The sequence below is a fragment of the Muscardinus avellanarius genome (assembly GCF_963383645.1).
Source record: "Muscardinus avellanarius genome assembly, chromosome: 4".
Lineage (NCBI taxonomy): Eukaryota > Metazoa > Chordata > Mammalia > Rodentia > Gliridae > Muscardinus > Muscardinus avellanarius.
Genome location: NC_137789.1, coordinates 71195322 through 71222270, shown reverse-complemented (window position 1 = coordinate 71222270; position 26949 = coordinate 71195322). Strand labels below are relative to the sequence as shown.

Sequence of the window (26949 nt, the reverse complement as noted above, 5' to 3'; positions counted from 1 at the left end):
AAGTAGTAATAAGAGTAGCAGTGGTAACCATAATACTTTTATTCATTGTTTTGGGTAGTTTGGGGATTAGGATTTATATGTTGAGGCTGTGTCATGGCCAATCCCATGTTCAAAGTGAGTGATGGTGCTAGGCGTGGTGGCGCACACTTGTAATTCCAGCATTCGGGAGGCTGAGACTGGAGGATCCTGGTTCGCAGACAGCCTCAGCTACTTAGTGAGACCTCTGCAACTTAGTGAGACCCGGTTTCAAAATAAAGAATAAAAAATAGGGCAGGGGGTGTAGTTTGGAGGTCGAATGCCCCTGGGTTCCATCCCCAGACCCACACACACACAAAAAAAGTGAGTGAGTGATGTTTTTTCCTGCTGAGATATACAATTAAATGACTCCTTTCCTTAATGCTCATGTGTTAGATTGTTTTGGTTGAATATTCCAATAATTCATCTGGCACCATTGTAGGTTTTGTGCTAATGTACTAGTCATCTCTTGTAATATCCCTACCACATGGTGTAATTGAGAGGTATATAAAGGAATAGCAAAGACTCCAACAATAGAACATACAAGGAGAGTTAAGCATTTAACCTCCCCTTCCTACCACCAACAGGGTTTTCACTCTAATTTTCCCCTCATAGAGAGGCCTCTTCAGTTCAGTCATGGGGAATCTGATACGTTCTCCTCTTCAAAACATGATTCCCTTCACAGTGCTTTCGTATGCAGTGCATTTTTCATGAAGGAACTGTTTATGTGTTTTTCCTCAGTTACTCTCTTTTACTAACATCATTTGAAACATACCTCTTCTAAAAAGTCCCACCTGGTAAATGGAGCAGGATTCCATTCATCTCTGGCTGTATTTTAAAATGGTATATCAGAATTTCCATATGTCTAGGTATGTAATAATATCCTATGCATGATAACATATGTCATAATGTTCCCTTCATTTCTCTAATTTAAGCACCAAGAGTCTTTCAACATTCTCTTCCACCTGCCTGGAATATATTTGCTTTTACAGTAACCCTCTCTTCTAGTTCTTTTTAGATCTGTTCTTGGTTGTTTACATTTAGGGAAGTTTTGTCTAATCATTTGTTCATTGATTTATAAGATCTTATAGCATCTCTCCAAATTTTCATTTTCATACTTCCTTGAGTTTCATTTTTTTACTTCCTTGATTACTCTCTGTCTCTTTTTGAAGGCTCTAACTCTGTGATTTACAAACATGGGATCTGGGGTTGCTTTTGTTTATCAGCATATTTCTAGCGCTTATTCCAGTGCCTGAACCAGTAGAGGACTAATTGTTGAAAGAACAGGTGAATAAGATTCTGTGCTTCTCTTTGAAACACAGCTACAGTCACACTTCACTCAAGAGATTTGCAATACTTCATTTTTTTAAAAGCAAATGATTAGCTGGGTGTGGTGGTGCACACTTGTAATGCCAGTATTTGGGAGGTCAAGACAGGAGGATCGCAGATTTGTGGACAGCCTCAGCTACTTAGTGAGGCCCTCTGCAACTTAGTGAGACTCTGTGTCGAAATATAGAATAAAAAATATGTCTGAGGGTATAGCTTGGAGGTAGAATGCCCCTGGGTTCCATACCTAGTACCCCCTAAAAATAAAAGTAAATGATTTATGAAATACTATAAAATTAGTGACATAAGGAAAGTGATTTGTTGTGCAAAAATAATGGATTTTACTAAAAATATTTGCTATTAAACTGAATTTGAAACTTTTTTTCAAATATTTGAATTTTTTTCTGGCACTAGGACTGAAAGGGTCTTATCTTAAATGTGCTAAGTAAGTACTGAGCTATAGTCTCAGTCATTGAAAAAATAATTTTATTAATTTTGAGAGAAGGTCTTGCTAAAATTTCCAGGCTGGTCTTGAAATCTTGTCTCAGCCCCCTGAATGGTGGGGATTGCAGGCAATGTACCAGTATGCCCAGTTCATAAACTGTAATTTTCAAAAAAGCTACCTTATTAATACATCAACTATTTTTATTTAGTTTAAGGACACTGTCCTTAAGCTGAAGTGATGCTGGAACTTGACTAGTTCTTAAATTTCTTTCGATTAGTTGTTTGGCTTGATTTTTTTTTTTTTTTCTAATGATGAGCTGCTTTCTACACTCTGGCTGGAAAACAGGATCTAGAAGCAATAGCCTTTTATTACTTGGTATTCAATAAACCAATGCCCTCTAGAGGTGAAAGTGTTCTGAAATGTGCACACAAATTAACCTTAGGTTTTGCTACCAGTCCGCTAAGCGAACTCCACCTTCAGTCTCCGAGGTCAAGTGCAAGAGCGGTGTGTCTTTAGGATACAAGTCACTATCCTTTAGGACTTGTTCATCTAGGAGGAAATCTTACTGAAAATCATAGGAACTATTTCTCATGGGACGATTTTTTTTTTTTTTTTTTTTTTTTTTTTTTTTGGTGGTACTGGGGATGGAACCCTTCTACCTCTGGGCTACACTCCCAGACCTATTTTTTATATTTTATTTGAAAAGAGTGAGACTGGATTCGAACCTGTGTGATCCTCTGTCTCCGCCTCCCAAGTGTGGAGATTACAAGCATGCGCCACCACACCCGGCTCATGGAACTATTTTTAGGTTTTAAAATTTTAATTCTGTTTTCAATATTTTATAGTTTTATCCTATAATCCATTTTGAGAAAAATAATCTATACAATCTCATGTAGTCTCACTGGGATTTTACTTTTTAAAATTTTTTATTGGTGCATTGTAATCATATAGCTTAATGGGATAAAAGATAGTGGAGACATACATGCACATATCACCCAGTTAGCCCTTACCCAATTCCCACCCCATTCTCTCCCCCTCCCTCCTTCCTATGCTTGGCTTAGTGATTGACTTTGGTATATTTGTTTAAGTACATCATGTGCTTTAGAGAGTTTCCCTCTTCCTCCTCCCATACCCTCAGTTAGGTAGTCTTATTTGCTCATCTGTAGAATCTCCTTCTTCATGTAGAGTTCTTCCTGTTATCCATTTCTTCCTAGCTTTCACATATTAGGGAGAGCATCCGATTTTTTATTTTTTTGTGACTGACTAATCTCAATGAGTATAATGTCCTCCAGTTCCATTCATTTCTCTGTAAATGATGCAATTGTGTTTTTCTTTATGGCTGAGTAAAATACCATTGTGTACACATCCCAGTTTTGTATCCATTCATCTGTTGATGGACATCTTGGCTGGTCCCCGATACTCCTCAATCTATTTTGTGAAATTGGAAAAAAAAAAAAAAAACCCATAACATGGACTCTCCCAAATACATTCTATGAAGCCAACATCACATTAATGCCAAAACCAAATAGGGACAGTTCAAGGAAGGAAAACTACAGGCCTATATCTTTGATTAACTTGGATGCAAAACTGCTAAACAAAATACTAGCAACACGCATTTGAAACCACATAAAGAAAATCATACACCATGACCAGGTAGGGTTCATCCCAGGGGTGCAAGGCTGGTTCAACATATGAAAATCAATCCATGTAATTCATCATATAAACAGAACCAAAGACAAAAATCACATGATCATTTCAATAGGTGCTGAAAAAGCTTTTGATAAAATTCAACATCCATTTTTGATAAAAGCACTGCAGAGAATCGGAATAGAAGGGATTTTAATTTTTAAAAAAATATTTTGTTACTGCATCACAATTACACATCATAGTGAGGTTCAATGTGATAAAATCATATATGCATATAGCTCTCTCCTCCATGTGACTTTTTATATGAGAGTCTGGGTATTGTTTTAGCAAGATTAAACTACTGTGACTTGGTGCCCCCTTAAAGATTAGGGTAAAATGTGTAGATATGAAAATAGTTGGATTAATGTAGTGGAAAATTAAAAAGCTTCCCCCTAATTAAAATTACATGGTCTTTCCAGTAATTTAAATCAAGTTATTAGTCCTGGCCTTAGACAAAAAGGAAAGTAAAACTTGAAAGAGCCCACTCTCCAGGCCAAGAGATGAGCTTCTTTTCTTAATGGAAAGTCCAGCTGGACCCACTGGGGCAGCTTCCCTGGCAGCAATGGCTGAGTCGAGCACCGGCTGCTGAAGGATAAAAAGTGGGTGGCATATGTTTGGGTATCACTGGGTGCCTTGTAATAGCAAACTGGACAGTCATGCATGTTTTAGTCTCTCTTTGTTATGTTTTCCAGAGGGATAACCAATTGGCTGGTAGAGTAACAAATGAAAAGTAACCTGACTCCACTGACCTGCTTCACCCCTGCACTGGGATAATGGAAAGGAGCAGCCATTTGCTTTGAAAGAGTGGGACAGGTATGGAACAGTGCTTTTCCTTGTTGGACTTTTATTTCTCTGCACATCTATTTCCAGACCAGTTGAAAACAGCAAGTTGTTCCTGTTTGAGAACAGATTCGGAGTCGTAGGAACAGGTACTGTGAGTTATTCGTAGCATTTCTAAATTGCTTCATCTTCAGGTTGCTGTTTATATAAATACTAGAGCACAATTACTTTCAAAGAGCAGTTAAGTAATCATGCTAAGGAGAATAATTATTTTGAAACAGAGGATTAACATTTTGGATGTTTGCTTAACTTCAAGATACATTATTTGGACTATGGGAATTTTGTCTCAGTGAATAGATTTCTGTGGAGGAATTATAGTAGTAATAACGAAATGGTATGTTGGGTTCGCCAGTGACATCTACTGAGCATGTGCTTGTTGTGTTTAATGAATTATAGCCTCTGCCCATATTAATTTTTTCCATCATGAAGGGCTCTGCCAAGACATAAATAGAGTCTTTCCATTTTTCAAAATTTATATATATATATATATATATATATATATATATATATATATATATAGTTTCTTTTGCTTTGGGAAGGAAATTTTTATTTTAATGTGAGAAATGTATAATACCACTCTTAGGACCCCTGGATTAGAATTTGTTTAATGTTTATTTTGAGTCAGTGCTCAACATCACCAGGGTGCTGTGCTTTCTTTTAATTATATACATAACTATTATTCAGAAATAAGTGAGAAGCATATAGTTTGGCAATGACTATATAGGAGTCGGTATTTTAAGAAATTGTGATATTAATGGCATTATGCAGCTAGAAAGTAAATCTATGTTTACAAGACTGAGAACCATGTATGGATGATAAAAATTAAATCATCTCATGACTTTGCATGGCAACATATTTCCCCAGTGGATGGCTTATAAATGAGGGACTATGAATAAATAATACAGACTTGAATTTTGCATAGGAAAATTAGAATTCAAAAGGCTACAGAAAAAGAATTTATAAAAATTATATTTTATATAAGTAATTAAGTATGCTCCATTATTTATTGAAGGTTGTATAGGAAGCATTTTTACAAGATATTTAGACTCCTGTTCTGAAGTTAGTATGTTCTAGGAGTGGAACATCTTAATTTTCTTGCATTAATGATTCCATCATATTATTCTATTGGATCTGAAACTAAATGTTATTTAAACCAATAATATATGAAGAGTCTAGTTTCCAGCTCAGCAAGGAGACAGGAAAAGCGTATGGTTGCTGCTTGGTACACAAAGCAACTGTGTTCTCTTTTCCTTTATATTTCAATCTATAAAATCAGCCAACTAATAACCCATGGACCAACTATTGACCAACGGTCTTTTTCTTATGTTCCAATAGAACACAAATAGACTTTTAAAAAAGAACCTTAAATATGAGATGTCTACAGAGAAATATTTGGAGGAGAGCAAGTAAAGCAATAAAAACTCTCCATGCCACCAGTATTAGCCAATCTACTCCATAAAACAAAGGTTGTCCACCACACTTCATGTGGCAGGAGGAAATTATAATGTGATTAGATGTCGAAATGAAGTGATGATTTGAAAAATACATAAACCCATGGAATAGCATGTCACTCCGCCCATGTGAGTTTCTGTGTCTGAAATTAAGAAGTGGAATCTGCCTTCCTTTTTTCCACTGGGAGGAGGAGGGGGGAGGAGCGTGGACTTGGGTTAGGGATGAAAGAGCTCCAGTTTCTCCCAGGACTGTTTTCTGGGAGGGCTTGAGTATAACCCCATAACTGAGCCCGTCTTCTTGTTTTTTAACTGGGATAATTTTGAAGAAGGTAGCCTGGGGGGTGGAATTTACATGGGTGCTAGGGGGCTTTCCCAGGCTTCCTGGGCTGCCTTCTTCACACTGGAAAGAATGCTGGACCAGGTGCAGGCTCTCAAGCTTCTGGGAGCCTCAGCGTCTTTCTCTGTGGAAATCCAAAGCTGATTGGTAGGCTGCTTTGCTCAGGGATACTGTGTACCAGTAAAAATAATACCCCATGACAAATCAACGCACCCCTTCCCATCACTACCTGTCAGCAGAAAAAAATAAGTGAGAACGGGACGTTTTAGAATGGAAAGGGAAGAGTCTTTTTCCTAAGTGGCAGGAGCAAGTTAGCCATGTGTAGAAGGCCTCAGGGTGGCCTGGTTTCTACAGTCCTGAGAGTGGGCACAGGGCTCTAGGAAATGCCTCAGGCAGCTTACAAACTATTCTCCCAGAAGACATTACTAGATTTTTATGTAACCCATATATTCCTCTACCTTATCTATCTTCTTTCTTAACTCTCCTTTGGGAACATCCTCTTAGTCTACCTATAGGCTCAGTGGCTGCACTGAAGGAAGAAGCTTGCCTCTGTGGCTCTTAGATCCCCTTGGGCCAAAGGTCTAAGAACACTGGGCTGAAATTACTGATGGGCTTCTCTCAAGCAGCACTTCCTGCCCATAGGATTTCCCTCGGTAGTGCTTGGACCACTCAGCCAGCATCTGCCTCTGTGTACTTTTCTCCACAAGTTCCTGTCTAATCACTCTTTTGAATAACAGCAGAAGAATAACCTCATAGTTGTATCATGTGTACGCTATTATCAGCTTATATCAGTTTTTGCAGGTACAGGGGACATCCTTTTTGTTCGTTTGTTTGTTTTGTACTAGGGATTGAACCCAGGAGCATTATAACTCCAAGAATGAATTTGAGTCTTGCTAAGTTGTGAGGGTCTCTAAGTTTCTGAGGCTGGGCTTGAACCTATGATCCTTCTGTTTAAGCTTCCCAAGTACTGCAATTACAGGCATGTGCTATTGTGCCCAGATACATTTTTCTTTCTCCAGTTTACAGATGTGGAAGGTCATGGAGCTGTAATGGCAAGACCAATATTCCAACCTGGAGGGTTTGACCACAGCACACATTCTGGTGGCACACTATGTTGCTTTTAAAACAAATAGTTGCCAGCTGGGCGTGGTGGCGCACGCTTGTAATCCCCACGCTTGGGAGGCAGAGGGAGGAGGATCGCGCAGGTTCAAAGCCAGCACGCTGGCTTAAGAGACCCTGTTTCCAAATAAAAAAAAGTATAAAAATAGGTCTGGGAGTGTAGCCTGGAGGTAGAAGGGTTTCCAGGAACCCCAGTACCACAAAAAACAAAACAAAACAAACAAACAAAAAAACAAACCAACAACAACAAAAAAGAAAACCAAAAAACAAATAGTTGCCCTTTTCTTTTGGCTTCCTATGCCCTGAGTACATTCTATGCATTATTTTAAATTCTTAAGATGGGCTTATGAGGGGAGTTTATTACTCTTCCACTACAGGTGAAGACATTAATACTCAGAGAGGTGGAGTGGTGAATACAGGAATGCTCCCAGGTATGCTTGCTTCTCTGAGGTTCCAGAGCTATGGTGCAGCAGGCAAATGGCTTCTCAAGACCTGAGGTAGCTAACTCTTTCTGGATAGACCACCGGGAAAGAAGCTATCTCAGGTGCAGAACTCAGGAGCAGAGTGGGGTGGGGGTAGCAGAGCTGTAGGTCTCTACAGGTGCAGGGAAGTTTTAACCTAGGTCCCAGATGAGAACAGAATTATTTTCCTGGTGCTTAGAAACATGTATTTAAAAGAATTCTTTAATGGCTAGCCCAATAGAATAAAATGGATGAATCTTGGCATTGCTGACTAAATTAGAAAATATATTAAAGGAAGTTATGCCAATTCTACCTAAACAAAGCAAAATGAAACACCTACATTTGCCTGACCTATGGGGATTGATTATCAGCATTTCTGAATTAGCTAGGTATTTAGATAACATTTTGCTTCTATTTAACCATGTGGACAAAGCTGTATTCTACTTGAATGGCTGCCTGTGTCCTTTGACACCCTGGCTCAAGCTCCACTTTTGACTCTCTCAACACTTTTCTCCCCTCCTTTTGCAGCTAGCGCACAAATGTACCTCAGATTGTCATTTTACAAAAGCTTAAGAATGACTGCCATCCCCTTTAAGAGAATGGGATCTTGGGTGCATGAGTTTCATGGTTATTTTTCTCTCTTTGATTTTGCAGCCTGAGAAAATGGCATGTAATCTACCTAACCAAAGACAGCGGACTTTGTCGACAACTGGAGAAGCTCTATATGAAATTCTTGGTTTGCATAAGGGAGCATCAAATGAAGAAATTAAGAAAACCTACAGGTACAGAGGAAGTTCGATGGTGATATTTCCTGTGCAAATAGTGATAGCTATTTTGTGATGGAAAAGTGGCTCCAATTAAAGATATAAGCTTCTTGCCAAGACCAGACAACCTGAAATTTGGACCCCACCTGGCCTGCTCTGCAACATAGGCAGTTAGGAATAGAGAGGTGTGAGGTTGATTTAATAAAAAAAAATTACTGGTGATACTAGAACTTTGCAAAGAGCAGCCAGTATTCTAGGTCTGGGGGTGGAGGTCAAGGAGAGAACCAGCTACAACCAATAGCTGTGATTTAACTCATGTGATATACACTGAATCTGGCAAAGGGATTTAAAAAATAATAGCAGATTTTACACAATGCTATATCATAAACTATCTTATTCCAGCCCTGGAGTTTGATCATTCATATCTGATTGAGTTCTAGGTTAGGTACTTTAGTGGAAAATTGAATATAATTTTATTCAGAACTTCAAGAAATAAAAAATAAATCAAGCACAAAATTAATTTACTTATTGTAGAAAATTTTCAAATCACCAAAAAGGAAGACCATAATACATTCATAATTCTTCCTCAGATATTATTGGTACTTTGTTTCTTTCATTTTTTCTTTCTAAATAGGACATTTAAAATTGAATTCATATATATTCCCCAACTACCTTTTTAATAAATCCTATAGAGAAAATGCCTTTATGTTATTATTCTGATTTTTAGTGGTTAAAGCCTATGATTATTCTGTCTTAATCATTTATGAGCTATTATTTAATGTATAAGTTATTTTAATTTTATTCTACATTTTATATGCTCATGCATAATTCATGATGCATATTTCCAATTTCCTTGAGGAAAAAACTGTCTTTATAGGAAAAAATAAATAAAAATATGAATGATTTTTAGTCAGATACTTCTTGAATCAGATTCTTAAAACTTACAGTATTTTTAACATATGAATGTTTAAAATTTTAGATAGGCTTTTGTTTTACCTGTCATAGTTAAAAACTTACAAAATATATATATTTTTGCGGTACTGGGGATGGAACCAAGGGGCATTCTACCTCTGAACTTATTTTTATTCTTAAATTTTGAAACAAGGTCTCACTAAGTTGCAGAGGGCCTCATTAAGTAGCTGAGGGTTGCTGCGAACCTGTGATCTTCCTGTCTCAGCTTTCCAAATACCGGGATTACAAGCATGCATCAACCGTGCCCGACTTAAAATATAAAAATATTAACCCCTATTTTCTTCTAGTACATTTGTGATTCTGCTTTTACACTAAATATTTGATCTGCTTGGAGTTTATTTTGGCATAAGTAATAAAGTAGAAATTAAGTTTATTTATTCACAAATAAACCCCACCAATATTAACTGAATTGTTGGCTGTTATCTACTAATGAGAAATTCTTTGGCTGAGGACTGGGATTCACCATATAGTAAACAATGGAACCTTGAGTACCCTTGAGAATCTTGTATTGAAGAACAGAGGATGGCAGTGCAGACTGCTATTTATTAAAATAGTTCGGTGAAAATGGTAGAGTCTGATCAAAGTCCAAATCAATATTCTAATCTGTATTTCTCTTAAGGTGCTTCAGAGAGAAAAACTTTGTTGTTTCATTTTGCCCTAGAGTTATCCAGAAGGAAAGTGCCTTACTAGTGGACATTCTTGTCTGAGCTTATTACCCTGGACTTTTAAGGTTTCAGGCTGAGCTATTGTTCTGGGGGTTGGGAATGGGAATTAAAGCAGTTGCATTGTCAGCTTAATAGCTACAAAAATACTTCCCAAAATGAGAAAAAAGTTATGTCCAACCACCCTGAAATTCTCAAAACTCATTTTACTTTACAAATGTGACTTGTGATTGCCTTTATTAATTTTGTAAGCTAAAATTCCAGGTCATAGCCTAATTACAGCACTAATTATGCTGTGTTTGTCAGTTTAATAATGACAACATAAAGTCTTTTCATGTAATCAGTGTCTATTAATTTTATTTTAATGCCATACAAATATTATTTTTTCAGCTGATTAGGGTACTGATATGCTGCTGAAAGCATCTACTTCTATCTAAATTACACATTTGTATTCTGCAAGTTATTAAAAATCTATGAGCAAGCTGCAAGTCCACTGAGAATATTATTGTAATATTCAGAGATCTGGATCAACATAGTGACAAAATAGTGAAATTAAACTAGTGAAATTTAATAAAATTGCCAACTGTTGAATCCATACGCTGCTTGACCCTGTCATGATCTTTGGTTTTCCTCTTGAAAAAAATGTTGAGTTAGGGGGCTTCTTCTTCTTTTATTTTTTATTTTTTATTTTTGAATAGATAATATATTCACCTGATTACAATGAGAACATATAAATAGCTATACAAAAGTTAACCCTTATGTCTTATCTCCCATGTCATTTCCTTAGGGGAAACAATATTACCAATTTATTGTGTGCCTGGGGTGATCACATGCCTATATGAGCATGGAGGGAGAACATCTAGTCTGGGCAAGATGGCATAATGTTGTCTCTCCCTGCCTCTTCCTGCTAAGCATGAATAAAATCCTGGGAAATAACATGAAACAACCAAAGATAACCCTGAAAGCTTGAAAGAGGAAAGCTATTTGGTTAAGGACCTCAGGACCAACACAGCAGCAAAGCATCTTAGGAGCCCCTCTCCCTGCCCCTCAGAAGGTCACTTCTGTCTCCCCATTCTCAACACACAATCAACAACAGAAAGCATCCATCACCTTATTTTTCCTCCAAACCAAGCGAGAGCCCTCCTTCAACTAGAAGAGCCTTGCAGAAACATCAAGAGATGCCACCTAAAGGCCTCCTAACAGTAACGAGCCAGGGGAAGTGCTTCACTTGCTCATCAGCCTGAGACTCCTCTCTCCTACCAGAGACCCCACTTGACAGAGGACATATTTATTAGTAGGAGGATGCCACCACAGAGGCACCCAGCCCAGAAAATGCTTTTTGTCTGTGCAGGCTGAGAACTCCCTTTCTTTTCCCAACCTAGTGAAGTTCCTTTCAGCTTTCCAACTACCATCAAGGACCACGGGAGCCTCAGAGGCAGGTGACAAACCGTGTAGACCAGAATGGCAGCCTAAAAGCCAGGCATGGTGGTGCACGCTTGTAATCAAAGCATTTGGGGGGCTGAGACAGGAGGATCATGGTTCAAGGCCAGCCTCAGCTACTTAGTGAGGCCCTCTGCAACTCAGTGAGACCCTGTTTCAAAATAAAGAATAAAAAATAGGGCAGGGGGTGTAGCTCGGAGGTAGAATGCCCCTAGGTTCCATTTCCAGTCCTGCAAAATAATAATAATAATAATAATAATAATAATAATAATAGGAGCATAAAGACTGAAAATTAGATTGTCATTGGCACCAACCACAGAAGTAGGCTGGTACCTGAGTGCTATGCTTAAGCAGGATGACTAATGACTAATTGTTAAAAAAAAATTAGTAGAACCCAGTTTCTTAACAAAATAGTCAAATATCTAGACATTATCACAATCATCCATCATAAGAAGAACCAAGGAAATCACAATTTGAATGAGAAGGGCAATCAATTACCTGACCGCCACACTGCCACGAGACAAATAATGGAAGTATTTGAAAATACTGACAAGTATTTCAAAGTAGACATTATAAAAGAGGTTTAATATGCAATTGCAGATTATCTTGAGGCAAGTTAAAATACAGAACATTTTGGTAAATAAGTAGAAGTAACAATAACTAAATGGACATGTGGAATTTGGAAAAAACAGAAATAATAACTGACTGGATGAGCTTAATAGTTGAATGCCAGGAATGGGGATGTTGCTCAGAGGTAGAGCACTTGCCTAGCATGCACAAGGCCCTGGATTCCATCCTGGTACCACAAAGAAAGAAAATCATAGGATGAAGATGACAGAGAACAGAATCCGTGGAGTTGAAGAGATAAGTAGAATTTACCTACTCTGGACAACAGAGAGAAAATAAACTAAAAACAGAGTCTTGGGAACCTGTGTGACAATTCCAAAAAATTCAATATTTGTAGAACTGGAGTCTTAGATGAAGAGAAAAAAGAGAATGGAACTAAAAAAGTACTTGAAGAGCTAATGGCAGCAACATTCCAAATTTTGCTAAAGAGATAAACTTGCAGATTCAAAAAAACTGAGTGAATCCTAGAATAATAAATCCAAAGGAATCCATGCCAAACACAACAAACTTCCAAAAAGTAAAAAACCAATAAAACGCCCTATAAGCAGCCAGTAAGAAATAACACAGTACCAACAGGAGAAGACCAGTCTGAATGACATCATATTTATGGTCTGAAGCAGCTGAGGCCAGATAGAAGTGGACATGTCTTTCAAGTGCTGAATGAAAAGAACTGCCCACTACAGATTGTGTGAAACTATATTTTAGGAATTATGGGGAAATAAATTCTCAGATAAAGGAAATACAGAAGAATTTCTCCCTAACAGATCTACTCTTAATGGCGTAAGGAAGCACTTCAAAAGAAAGGAAAGAATCTTAGGTTATTAGGAAAAAGGAACAATGGAAAAAGCAGAAATGTGGGTAAGTCCAAAAGATGGTTCTTCTCAGGAGTTTTCTAAATTAACAACACTTGATACTCAAGACAATGATATTCAAAAGTGGGAGGATAAAGGGATCTAAATAGAAGTACAAATCGCAAAACATTGATTTCAATCGACTATGAGGAATTTCTCTATGTGTCTCTGTCTCTTTCTTTGTCTCTCACACAATACTCAACCACTAAGAAAATGATACAAAATAATACTTCGGTACACTCTAAATAAATCAAGATACAAACCTAAAAGTGTTCAAGTAACACATAGGAAGACAAGGCAAACGGAGAAATAAGAAATTAAAAATTATAGACTTAAGCCCTAATACAATAAATATATTAAATGTAAGCTGTACAAATAAATATTTCCTTATATAAATGGCGATATGTTCTCCCTCCTGTCCCATACACCATATGCTTAATAATATATTATAAAAAAGTATTCTCATTATTTTCATCTTGTTTTTTAGTAGTTCATGACATGGACCTATAATTTAGCCAGTTTCTTGCTCATAGGTATTTAGACGATTTTCCTTCAAGGTTACCTTTGAAAATCAACTTTGATCTTCTCAGAGAGGGAAACCCCACCACCTCAGAAAGCTAGATATAGGGATGGGGAGAGGAAAATAACCTTGATTTCCATTCACTTTCTATTTTTTTTTTCATGTCCCAATCCCAAATTCCTGGTATGAGGATCTGAAGGATCCCACTGGGTCATCTGCTCAGCCACGTTGGTTCATCTCTGGTTTTAGAGGTCTGAAATCACAACCCCACTGAGCAAGAATGTGAGATCCAGCGTCAACTGTGGAAAGGAAAGGGGCAACTTTCTCTATAAGGAGGCACAAAATTAGAAAGTAGATGAACAGCATCTGTAGTTCTTTATTCCTTTAGAGAATCACCATAAATAGCAGCATCAGAGCTCTGTCCCTGTCCTTTCCATGTCTATTCATAAATCTTTATCATAGAGTCTATAAAGCATCTTTTCCTTACGTTTTCCTGAGACTCAACCATGCTTCATTAAGCAGCTCATCTATTGGAATCTCTGCTACTTCAAAGGACACCTGCCAGGAGTAACGATAAGAGGAAAGCTTTTACTGTGTCAATCTATCAGGTACTGGAGCTCTTGCCTTGTTGAGATTTAAAAAAAAAGAAAAAAAAATGAGATTTTTTAAAAAAGGATATGGGGAAGCCCTTTAAAGAGAATCACAGTGAAAATACCATGTACTTGAACAAATATCCCCATCATCTTTTTAAATCTAAAATTATCCTGCCTTTTTGTGGTACTGTTCAAAAACTATATTTGAAGCATATGGTGAAGTTGCAGTTCCTATCCTATCAAAAGTGACACATCACAAATGGAAGCTCATGGTATGAGTCTCATTCACGATCTTCATTAATGAATAAATCTGTCTTTGGCATTGCAGAGCATAGTCATGTCAAGCAGTTGCTTAATCTCTACCAGTGCTTGTGTGAGATGAGTAAATATTTTCCCCTTTCTTCCACTGTCTAAAAGTCCTTTTTTCCCCCCTGTGGTACGCGGGATGACCCAGAGGCATTCTATCTTCCAGCTACACCCATAGCCCAATCTTATTTTGAAATATAGTCTTGTTAGGTTGCTGAGAGTTGCTATGTTGCTGAGGCTGTCCTCCAAGATCCTCCTGTCTCAGCCTCCCAAGTACTGGGATTACAGGTGTCTGCCACTGAGCCTGGCTCTGGCCCCTTTTGGGTTCTCTGCAAAATGTCCACCCTCAAGTCCTCCTAGGGGTCCCCTCTGATACTCTCTCCTGGAGCCTAGGCACCGGCCCTTTCCCACTGCAGCATCGTCTCCACACTGGGTTTCCAAGCTGTCACTGAGGCTGCTTTGCCATTGCCTTGGTGGCGCTGCCCATCCATGCTTGGGCTTTGGCCACTGTAGCTCAGTGGGGCTTGGCTGCTGGCTGCTGCCCCACACCAGCAGGTCGGTGCTACCGCTAAGCACTCAGTACAGAGCCCGATACTGCTCCTTCAGGCCTAGGAGCTGCATCTCTGTTCATTTGAGACTCAAGTGGCAAGTGCCTGCTGGGTTGTGCAGTGGGGAGGGACAGGGTTGGCACAGGGAAGGCTGAATCTTCTGGGATTCCCTGTTAGAGCCCAGTGAGGCCAGTGTTAGGCAGAAAAGCTCTTTCCATCTTTTCTCTTAACTTCATTTTTCTTTAGGACTCAGATACATTCTCAGGGGTGAGTCAGGACTAGTAGTAATGAGGCTCCGTGCAGAACTTCAGTCTTCTTTGGTGGCTAAAGCTTTGCTCCCAGGTGAAGGTCATCAGGCCTGGCTGCTCCTTCCTGAAGCTGTATCCTCTCCCAGATCATTCTGCAGTTCCCATCCCATGCTCAGATTGGCTCTGACAGACTATCCTGTTGGCTTTAGACTTACCCACCTGCGGCTGCCCAATGATGGATTGGAATCCTTTCTGGAAGGCTCCTGCATATATGCCCCAATCTCCAACAGTGAATGAGAGGAGGCTGTGTTGAGTCAAAGACATGGCCCTACCACAGTCCTATGACAAGACGACCTGCTTCTGTGTCCTCTCTGGTAACTGGAATGAGCTAACGCGCCTTGTCATCTTACTGTGGCCTGGAAGTACTTTGATTGTGTGCTGAGGTTTCTTCGTTTTACTTGTTGGGACATTGTAATTGCACATGCGAGTGAGATTCACAGTGATACTTTGGTATCTGTACATTACATTGTGTGGCCTGTTTCTTTCCCCATACTTCCACTCTCCCTTTCCTCCTCCCTCCCTAAATCCCCTCCATTACTCTACTGGTCTCTCCCCTAATTTTATTAGATTTCTTTTCTTTCCTTTTTTACTCATTAACTTCTACATTTCAGAGAAAATATGCAGGCCTCGATTTTTTGAGTCGGGCTTACCTCACTTAGCAAGATGTTCTCCAGTTCTACCCATTTTTCTGCAAATGACATAATTTTATTCTTAGTGACTGAGTAAAACTCCACTCTGGTTGTGTGTGAGTATCACATTTTCCTTATTTATTCATCCATTGAGGGACACCTAACCAGGTTCTATAATTTGGCTTTTGTGAATTGTGCTACTCACTACAACATTTATCCTTCACTCCAAAGGCAGATTGTTCTGTACCTCACACTACTATCTAGTATAGTGGAAGTTAGGAGAGTTGAATAGAGTACATAGAAATCACTAGTACACCTAGATTCTCTGATACTTACAATAGTTTTGTAACAGAAGTTTTTTTCATTATCCAACTAGTAATTATTGAGCACCCACTGTGGGTTGGACACTGTTCTAGGTACTGAAAAAATAGCAGTGAACAAAACAGACCAAACCCCTCCTTCCTGAGTCTACAATCTGGGCCAGAAGAAGGGGAAGGCTTAATAATAAATAAGACATGGAGACTTCCGGGAAAATGGCGACAGAGAAAAGCGGGTCTTATGAGCCCCGCTAACAACCAATCTCTATTACCACAAAAAAAGCACCTTTCATAGCCAAAAATTACCATCAGCAGAGAAACAAAAAATGTAATTACAAGGGACAGAGAAAAAGAGGGCTGGAAAAACGAGACACCAGAAAGAAATCAGACCGCAGTGCTGCGGCCGGAGCCACAGTGCGGAGACGAGTGGGCGCCATCTTCCCTTGCAGCACCGGGCCCCAGAGAAGAGGGGGACTCAGAACGGAGCTCAGAGCCACAGAGGAGATACACCGGCCTTACGCCCGAGGACGCGGCAGCAGCGCCTTACTGCTGGCAGCAGTGGCGAGTTCACCAGACAGCTCCAGACCAACACACTCAACAGCCCACCAGGCTTCAGAGAGGAGTGGTGGACAGCAAGCCGAGGTGAGCCACTGCGAAACAGCTGGGCAGAATTCGGCAGATTTTTCGGTGCAGGGAGCATCTAAAGCTCCAAGGGGCTGGGCTCACCACACCCTGCAGAGACTCAGAGTGGAGCTCAAAACCAGAGAATACGCCAGCCTCATGGCCGAGGGTGTGGCAGCGGTGCCATATTGCCACCGGCGGCAGCAGCAGCGAATTCACCGGTCCACTACAGCTCCATCAGCGCACTCAACAACAGTGTCAAATTGTGGCCCCTAGAGGAGAAATCCCAGTACTGCACTCCCAGGGACTTGACCCAGTGGGGGAGTGGCAGTGGCAGAGATATCACACCATAGTCAAAACTCCCTGCAGGAGAACACCCAACCTGGCACCTCCCATGGTCTAAAGCAGCCTCGATTGACTCCCAGGGTTTGAGACTTTGTGATACAACCCAGTAAAGGAGTAGTGGTGACTGAGATACCACAGACTTGAGATTCAGAGCACCTTAAGTGAAGTCGTAGTGACCCAGGGAAGAAGCCAGTGAAGGCACAAACTTCCAAAATCATGGGAAAGAGGAATAACAATGGAACAATGAATGGCCACAACCCCACAACAACAGAACCTGATAAAACAGAAATCCAGAGATTTCTAGAAGATCAAATCAGGAAAATAACTGTAGAAATAAGAGAGGTGTTTAGAAAAGAATTCAGAAAGAGCCAGAAAGAGATACAGGATGCAATCAATGAAGTAAAGGCCTCAATTCAAAGTATAAACAACTGATTAGACCACATGGAGAATAGAATCTCGCTCTTAGAAGATGATCACTCCAAAAATGAACGCATAGTTTCTAATTTAGAAAAAAAAAATCCAACAGAAGGAATCTGACATTGAAGAAATATGGGCCCATTTTAAGAGAGCTAACCTAAGAATAATTGGAATAGAGGAGGGAAAAGAAGGTGAACCCAAGGGGATCAACAATCTCTTTAAGGAAGTAATAGCAGAAAAATTTCCAAACATAGAGCAAGAGGTCGATACACAGGTCCAGGAAACTTATAGAACTCTCTTTAGACAGGATCAGAGAAGAGGATCCCCACGCCACATAATTGTCAAAATGACCAACGTGGAAGCCAAGCAGAGAATCTTACAGGCAACAAAAACAAAGGGCCAAGTGACATTCAGAGGCAAACCAATTAGAATCACTCCAGACTTCCCTAACCAAGTCATGAGAGCCAGAAGGGCTTGGAGTAACATATTCCAAACTCTGAAAGAAAACAACTTCCAGCCAAAAATTTCCTACCCAGCAAAATTTTCTATCAAATTAGATGGAGAAATAAGAAGCTTCCATGACAAACAGAAACTGAAGGAATTTATGTCTTCAAAACCAGCACTAGAGAAAATACTCAAAGAGATTAACTACAAAGAAGAAATAGGTAACACACACCAGAACCAGAGAAACAAGAGTTTCCATCCAACAGACAACTAAGATTGGTTATCTGTGGAGATTCATTATTTATTTTAGTCTTTTACCTATTTCTAAATTGTATTGTTTGCTTTTATTGTTGCTAATTTTTAGGATTTCTAGTTGGAATATTAATATACCTTCAGATATAGCATTTGGAAATATTTTATCCCATTCTATCAGTAACTTTTAACTCTGTTTACATTGTCTTTGCATATACAATATATTTTTTTTTATTTTTAGGGAGTTTGTTTACCCTACTGTTGCCTGTGCCATTGAAATCATATCCAAGAAATCACTCTAAAAGTTTATAGTCTTAAGATTTATATTTAGGTCTTTTATCTATTTTGAGTTAATATTTGCATATGGTGTTAGTTAAGGGTCCAATTTTATTCTTTTTCATGTAATTATTATTTCTCAACAATATTTAGTTAAAAGATTATTATTTCCTCCACCAAATGTTCATGGAAACCTTGTCAAAAATAACTTGACAATATATGGAAGAATTTATCTCTAGGCTTTTATTTAACTTCAATGGTTTATATATCTGCCTTCATAACAGTACTACACTGTTTCAATTATTGTAGCTTTATAAGGTTTGAAATCAGAAAATATACATCTTCTGGCTTTGTTCTTTTTTTGAGATCGTTTTGGGTATCTAGAGTCCATATTCCATATTAGGATAGATTTTTTTCTGAAAAATAAATAAATAAATGTACGATAGTTTCACCTAAAAATATTCTCTGGTAAGAAAGAAAGCAAAAAGAAATACTGAAATGTTATCTTTAAGTCATCAAAAGCTTGGTATCAGACAAATGAAACTGTTACGTGAGATTATCACTGTTAATTTTGGATAAATTGCTATAATACTAGATGTCAACCACTAAGCTAAGCATGGGAAGGAGGGATGGGGAGGGAACGGGGTGGGGATCGGGTAGGGGCTAACTGGGCGATGTGTGCATGTATGTCTACAAAAGTTTTTTTTTTTATCCCATTATGATGTGTGAATACTGTACACCAATAAAAAAAATTAAAGAATAAGACATGGAGTGTATCAGATGTTAAATGTTGTGGAGAGAAATTAAGCATGGTAGGAGGGCAGGGAGTGTTGAGGACTGCACCAGAATTTGTGCATTCTCTTTTAGATGTTCCACATAGATTTGAAGAGTAAATCTCAGAACTGCAATGTATGATAAGTATACAGTTATGTAGTTAAAAGTATATGAAGTGTATGAAGTCAGGAGGACATGGATTCATGCCCCTGCTGTCAGCCTTATTCTTTATAAGTAAAATATAATAAGTACTGACCTCACAGGGCTGCAGAAGGTTAAATAAGATGCTACATGTCAAGTGCATAGCCAAGGTCTGGCACATGGATCCTGAGGACATAGCCCGAGCCAGAAAAAGAATCCAATGAAGAGCATTATAGAATAGCAGTCTTCAAACTCAGTTTGGGCATGGGTCTAGGGCGACTTTCTATGGAGGCCGTGTGTGTGTGTGTGTGTGTGTGTGTGTGTGTGTGTGTGTGTGTGTGGTGTGTGTCTCTCCTTGGTTATATCCTCAGATCTTCAGAGCCATTTCTCCATGGATTTGCTGGGTTACCTTACTGAATAGGGATCATTCACTGGCCCAGTAAACAGAGGAGGGAAGATAGGCAAGGAAACGTAGCTTCTGTTGGGACACAATGCCTTGCATATGTCTGGGGCCTTCAAGTGAGAAGTAGCTAGGGCAAAAAGAAAGGAAACCACTGTAGAAAACAGCAGTTTAGATCATGTGAGTCTTGATTATTAAATATCTCCTATGAAACAGAAGTGTTAGTTTATATATATACAAATACATCTTTAAAGTTAGACAAAAACAAAGCTAAGATGTCTAAAAGCTGGGCTGACTTTCCTGGCATGCTTGGTGCAAGGGCCTAACAGAATGCCAGACCACTAGATAAGAAGTCACACAAAGACCCAGCTTCTTCTTAGCTTCTCAGAGAATCACAGACCTGGAGGAAGCTAGCACCAGGTCTCTGTGCCTCATGGATGAGGTTAATCTCTCCTAATGACACAATATCCTGGTTCACAGGGCAGCAGGGGAGCCAACCGATTCTTCTATTTTATTCCATGTCAACTGGAAATTTCTGGAAATCATTCTCCAAATTTAAAGAAGTAAGTTACCTCAGAGTAGAGCAAGTGAGACAAATAATGTTTTCCCAGGGAGCAAGAAAGAGTGTCATTTCTGTGGCAACCCCAATCTGTGGTGCTTTTATCCATCTTCATTAGCAATTATAGGTAAAAGGCGAGGCTGTCTCTGAATAAAATGTAAATGTCAGGGGAATGCATGGCTAATAGAAGAGCTGTAAATATTTACACGGCAGAGTGGTGATTCAAGCTCAGGAGATTAATTGAAATTAATCTCCATCAACAACTAATTTGTTTTCTGAGTTCTAAAACCTTCCACTAAAAAGAAGAGTATGTGAGGTCATGTTGAAGTGGTCCTCCAGTGGGCTGCATCGACTCTCACCAGACCCTCTTAATTCTTCATGAAGCATCAACCTGCCATTCCTTGGCCTGAAATCACTGTGACCAGTCACTTTTTACTTTCACTGACTATATATTTAGTGTTGAATACTTACTTATAGTATTCTATGAGAAGTGAACATTTTACACACATACACATACATATGTTTCTCATTATATTCACCAATAGGAACCCTATTTCCATCTTTTCCACTCACCACAGCTTCCCTTATTTTGCCAGTCTTTGAATATATATCTGTCTTAACTCAAGAAAAATTAAAAAAGCCTTAGAGACCTATGGTACTCCATCACACCAACATCCAGAAAAACAACTTTCAGAGAAGAGAACGGACAGAAAGAATATCCGAATAAATAATGACAGAAAATGCCCTGCATATTTACCTCTACATCCAAGAGGTTCAATGAACTTGAAATATAATAAACTCACCTAGATTATCACCAAGACACATCATAACCTACTGTTCAAAATCAAAGAGTATTGTGAAGTCGACAAGTGACTCCTCACATCCAAGGAATCTTCAATAAGATCAACATCTGATTTCTCATTAGAAACCATGGAAGCCAGTAGGATGGCATATTCAAAACATTGAAAGAGTAAAATATGTAAACTAAGATTTTATATTTAGTGAAATTATTCTTCAAAAATACAGGACACATAAAAAATTTTCTAGATAAAAATCCAGTCATTAGCAGACTTGTCCTTTATGAATTGATAGAGGGAGTCCTTCAGACTAAAATGAAAAAGACACTAGACAGTAACTCAAATTCACATGAAGAAATGGAGTAAAAGTACTTTCATAGGTAAATATAGAAGAATCGTTGTATTTTTGTATCTCTTCTTTTTCCTATCTTATTTAAAAGACAAGTACATACTGTAATAGATTATAAACTTGTGTTGATGGGCACAGAAGGTATAAAAATGTAATTTGTAAAAATAACAATGAGATATGGGTAAAGTAATAAAAGAATAAAGCTTTTGTATACTTTTGACAGTTATATTAATCTGAACTAGATTGTTATAGTTTAAGATGTTAATTGTATCACAGGAACAACCAGAAAAAAGTTACTCCAAAATATATAGTAGGGCAATGATAAAGAAACTAAAATAACATAAAAGAGGGCAGTGATGGAGAACTTGAGGAACAAAAAGATGAAAGACATAAAACAGATAGCCAATGGCAAATTCCTTTATTATCAGTAATTACTTTAAATGTAAATGAATGCACTCTTCAACAAAAAGGTAGGGATTAACAAATGGATTAATATAAATCATGATCCAGGTATATGTTTTCTATAAAAGCTCACTTTAGATTCAAAGGCCAGTAAGTTTAAAATAAAAGGACAGAAATAGTTATTATATGCAAATACTAATGAAAAGGAAATTGGAGTAACTATACTAGCATCAGACAAAGTAAGTTTAAAGGCAGAAGTTACTAGAGAGAAGGAAGTACATTCTATAATGAAAAAAGATAATCTATCCACCATCTTGTACTTCATTAAGATGTATGACTACAATGCACCAATAAAAAATTTAAAAAGAATATATAACAATTAGAAACATACATGCATCTAACACCAGAGTTCCCAGAATACATGCAACAAAAACTGATGAAATTGAGGGAAGAACAAGACAATTCAACAGTAGTAGTTGGAGATTTCAATACCTCTTTTTCAATAGCAGATAGAATAACCAGACAAAATCATCAAGAAGCCAGAAAATTTGAATAACTCAATAGTCAACTAGAAGAAACATTTGTTGAGAACTCTACCTAGCAATCCAAGTGTACATGGAACATTCTTCACATTAGACCATATATTAGGCTGAAAAATAAGTATCAACAAACTTAGAAACATTGAAATCATACCAACAGCTGATTTTTCATTAGTAACCATGAAAGCCAGCAGGATGACATATTCAAAACATATTCTTCAGCACATGAAATTAAATTTGACATCAATAAGAGAATAAATTTTGGAAAACTCATACACATGTGAAAATTAACTCTTTTCTAAGTAACCAATGAGTCAAAGAAGAAATCACAAGGTAAATTAGAAAACATTTTGATATAAATGAAAACAAAAATGTGACATACCAAAATGTAAAAGTCAAAATTATAAAACCAAAGAGTTAAAAATGTAAAAATCTGCCAGGTGTCGTGGCACATGGTTGTAATCCCCGTACTTGGGAGGCTGAGACAGGAGGATTGCACAGGTTTGAAGCCAGCCTCAGCTACTTAATGAGGCTCCCAGCAACTTAGTGAGACCCTTTTTCCAAATAAAATATAAAATAGGCCTGGGAGTATAGCCCAGAGGTAGAAAGCCTCTGGGTTCCACCCCCAGTACCACCATAAAATAAAATAAAATAAAAATGTAGAGTTCTTAAAAGGAAACATAGGGGTAAATAATCTTCATGACCTTGGATTATGTAACATTTAAATATGACACAAAACATGAGCAACAAAAAGCAAAACAAGTAAACTGAATTTTGTCACCTTTTAAAACATTTGGGATCAGTTACCAAGAGAGTAGTATTTATTTTTTTATTTTTTATTTTTTGGTGGTACTGGGGTTCCTGGAAACCCTTCTACCTCCGGGCTACACTCCCAGACCTATTTTTATATTTTTATTTGGAAACAGGGTCTCTTAAACCAGCGAGGCTGGCTTCAAACCTGTGCAATCCTCCTGTCTCCACTTCCCAAGCACGGGGATTACAAGTGTGCGCCACCACGCCCAGCAAATAGAAGTATTTATAAATCATATGCCTGATATGTGTCTAGTCTCCTCAATATACAAAGAATGCTAGCAATTCAACAATAAAGATACAAAAAACCCTCTCTTGATTAAAAATGTGCAAGACACTTGAAAGACATCTCCCATGTAATCCCAGCATTCAGGAGGCTGAGACAGGAGGATCATGGTCGCATACAGCCCTTTGCAACTCAGTGAGGCCCTGTTTCAAAAGAAAGAATAAAAAAAATAGGGCTGGGGGTATAGCTCAAAGGTAGATTGACCCTGGGTTCCATCCCCATTACTGAAAAAAAAAAGAAGAGAAAAGAAAGACATCTCCCATGGAAATATGTAAATGAGGAATAATCATTTGAAAATATCAGTATCATAAATCATCAGAAAAATGGATGTCAAAATAACAATAAAATACCACTTCAGGTTCAGTAAGTTGGCTATAATAGAAAAGTGAGAAATAGCAAATGTTGACAAGAATGTGAAAAAATGAACTGTAAATACATTGCTGCTAGGAATATAAAATGCTTCAGCCACTCTAGATAACAATCTAGCTATTTCTTTTTTTTAATTGGTGCATTGTAGTCATACATCTTAATGGAGTACAAGATGGTAGAGACATACATGCACACATCACTCTTTTAGCCCTTCCCCAATTTCCCCCATTCCCTCTCCGTTTCCTACTTCTTATGTTTGTCTTAGTGATTGACCTTGATATGTTTATAAATATATATCATGTACATTAGGAAATTTACCTCTTCCCTTTCCCATTACCCCCAGTTAGGCCTCCTTATTTGCTCTTCTATGGTTTCTCCTCCTTCATCTAGAGTTTCTCCTAGGACCATTTTTCTCCCTAGCTTCCACATATTAGGGAGAGCATCCAATTTCTTACATTTTGTGACTGACTAATCTCACTTAGCATAATGTTCTCCAGTTCCATTCATTTCCCTGTAAATGACAAAATTTGGTTCTTCTTTATGGCTGAGTAAAATTCCATACTTTTGTAATCCATTCATGTGTTGATGGACATCTTGGGTGGTTCCATAGTTTGGCAATTGTGAATTGTGCAGCTATGAACAATTTGGTAGTTTGGTTTCCTTTCTTTTGGGAAGATGCCCAGGTATTGCTAGGTCATATGGTAGGTTCGTTCCCATTCTTCTGAGGATCCTCCTTACTGTTTTCCAAAGTAGTTGTACTAATTTGCAATCCTACCAACAATGTATTAGAGTTCCCACTTCTCCACATCCTCACCAGCATTTGTTGTTGTTTGTTTTGAATGACTGCCATTTTAGTTTTGATTTGCATCTCTCTGATTGCTAATGATGTTGAACATTTTTTATACATGTATTGGTCATTTGAATCTCTTCTTTTGTGAAGTGTCTATTCAGTTCACTTACTCATTTTTTGATTGGGTTATTTGCTTTCTCAGTGCTGAGTTTCTTGAGTTCTCTGTATATTTTAAATATTAGTCCTCTATCAGAGAAATAGTTGGCAAAAATTTTCTCCTCTTCTGTCAGCTCTCTTTTGAGGTTCTTTATAGTTTATTTTGCTGTACAGAAGCTCTTCAGTTTAATGTTATCCCACTTATTGATCCTCCTTTTAATTTCTTGTGCCTTTGTGTCTTGTTGAGAAAGTTTTTATCTGTGCCTATTTGTTGCACTGATGGGCCTATGCCCTCTTCAGGGAGCTGCAAGGTCTCTGGTCTGATTTTCAAGTCTTTGGTCCATCTTGAATTGACTCTTATGCAGGGTAAAAGAGTGAGATTTATTTCAAAAAAAATTGTCTGTAAGTGTGCAGATTTGTTTCTGAGTCTTCTATTCTGCTCCATTGGTCTATGTATCTATTTTTGTGTCAGTACCATGCTGTTTTTCTTTCTTTCTTTCTTTCTTCTTCTTCTTTTTTTTTTTTTTTTTGGTGGTACTGGGGTTCCTGGAAGTCCTTCTACCTCCGGGCTACACTCCAAGAATTATTTTATATTTTTTATTTATTTGGCAACAGTCTCTTAAGCCAGCGAGGCTGACTACGAACCTGAGCGATCCTCCTGTCTCCACCTCCCAAGCACGGGGATTACAAGCGTGTGCCACCATGCCCAGCTACCATACTGTTTTTATTACTATGGCTTTGTAGTGTAGTTTGAAGTCAGATATTGTGAGTCCTCCTGCATGGTATTTGTTGCTGAGAGCTACCTTGGCTATTCTGGTTTTTTTGTTGCTCCAAATGAATTTAAGGACTGATTTTTCTATGTCTGTGAGAAATTACCTTGGTAATTTAATGGGTATTGCATTGAATCTGTAGATAACTTTTGGAAGAATGGCCATTTTGATGATATTTATTATCCCTATACAAGAACATGGAAGATCTTTCCATCTTCTAAAGTCTTCTTTGATTTCTTTTTTCAGTGTTCTATAATTTTTTTTTTTTTTTGTGGTACTTGGGTTCCTGGAAGCCCTTCTACCTCTGGGATACACTCCCACAGGCTACACTCCAAGACCTATTTTTTAACCTTTTCATTTGGAAACAGGGTCTCTTACGCCAGCGAGGCTGGCTTCGAACCATTGCGATCCTCCCATCTCCGCCTCCCAAGCATGGAGATTACAAATGTGCGCCACCACGCCCGGCCCTCTATAATTTTTTTTGTAGAGGTCTTTTATTTCCTTTGTTAGGTTTATTCCTAATTATTATTTTTTTGGTGGGATATCTTGAGTGGAAGTGTTTTCTGAATTTTTTTCGGTGGATTTATGGTTGGCATACAAGAAAGCTTCTGATTTTTTAAATTTTTATTTATTTTTTTGTGGTTCTGGGGGTGGAACCCAGGGGCTTTTCTATTTCCGGGCTATACTCCCAGATCTATTTTATATTTTATTTGGAAACAGGGTCTCACTAAGTTGCTGAGAGCCTCACTAAGTAGCTGAGGCTGGCTTCAAACCTGTGCAATTCTCCTGTCTCAGTCTCCCAAGCTCTGGGATTACAAGTGTGTGCTACCACACTCAGCTCAAGCTTGATTTTTTTTTTTTAAGATTGATTTTGTATCCAGACACTTTGCTGAATTTGTTGATCAGTTATATAAGCTTTTTGGTTGAGTTTATTTGGTCTTCTAAGTATAATTTCATGTCATTTACAAATAATGATAGCTTTAGTTCTTTTCCTATGTGAATTTCTTTGATTTCCTTTTCTTGCCTAATTACTCTGGCTAGAGTCTCGAGTACTATATTGAAAAGAAGTGGTGATAATGGACATTCTTGTCTTGTTCCTGTTTTTAGGGAGAATTCTCAGTTTTCCCCCATTTACTATAATGTTAGCTATGGGCCTATTGTAGATCGCCTTTATGATGTTGAGGTATGCTCCTTCTATTTCAATTCTCTGCAGTGCTTTTAGCATAAATGGGTGT

At 38.2% G+C, this 26949-nt stretch overlaps 1 protein-coding gene across 1 annotated transcript in view; it reads left to right on the top strand.

Moving 5' to 3' along the window:
- Positions 1-8340: 8340 nt before the first annotated feature.
- The window catches only part of DNAJC5B (DnaJ heat shock protein family (Hsp40) member C5 beta), a gene marked incomplete at its 3' end in the record, with an annotated part of 50704 nt that continues 32095 nt past the window's right edge, over positions 8341-26949 (top strand). The window contains exon 1 of the mRNA XM_080693966.1: positions 8341-8462. Within this exon, the coding sequence (XP_080550092.1) occupies positions 8344-8462 (119 nt within the window). The 5' untranslated portion in view covers positions 8341-8343. The remainder of the gene's footprint in view (positions 8463-26949) is intronic.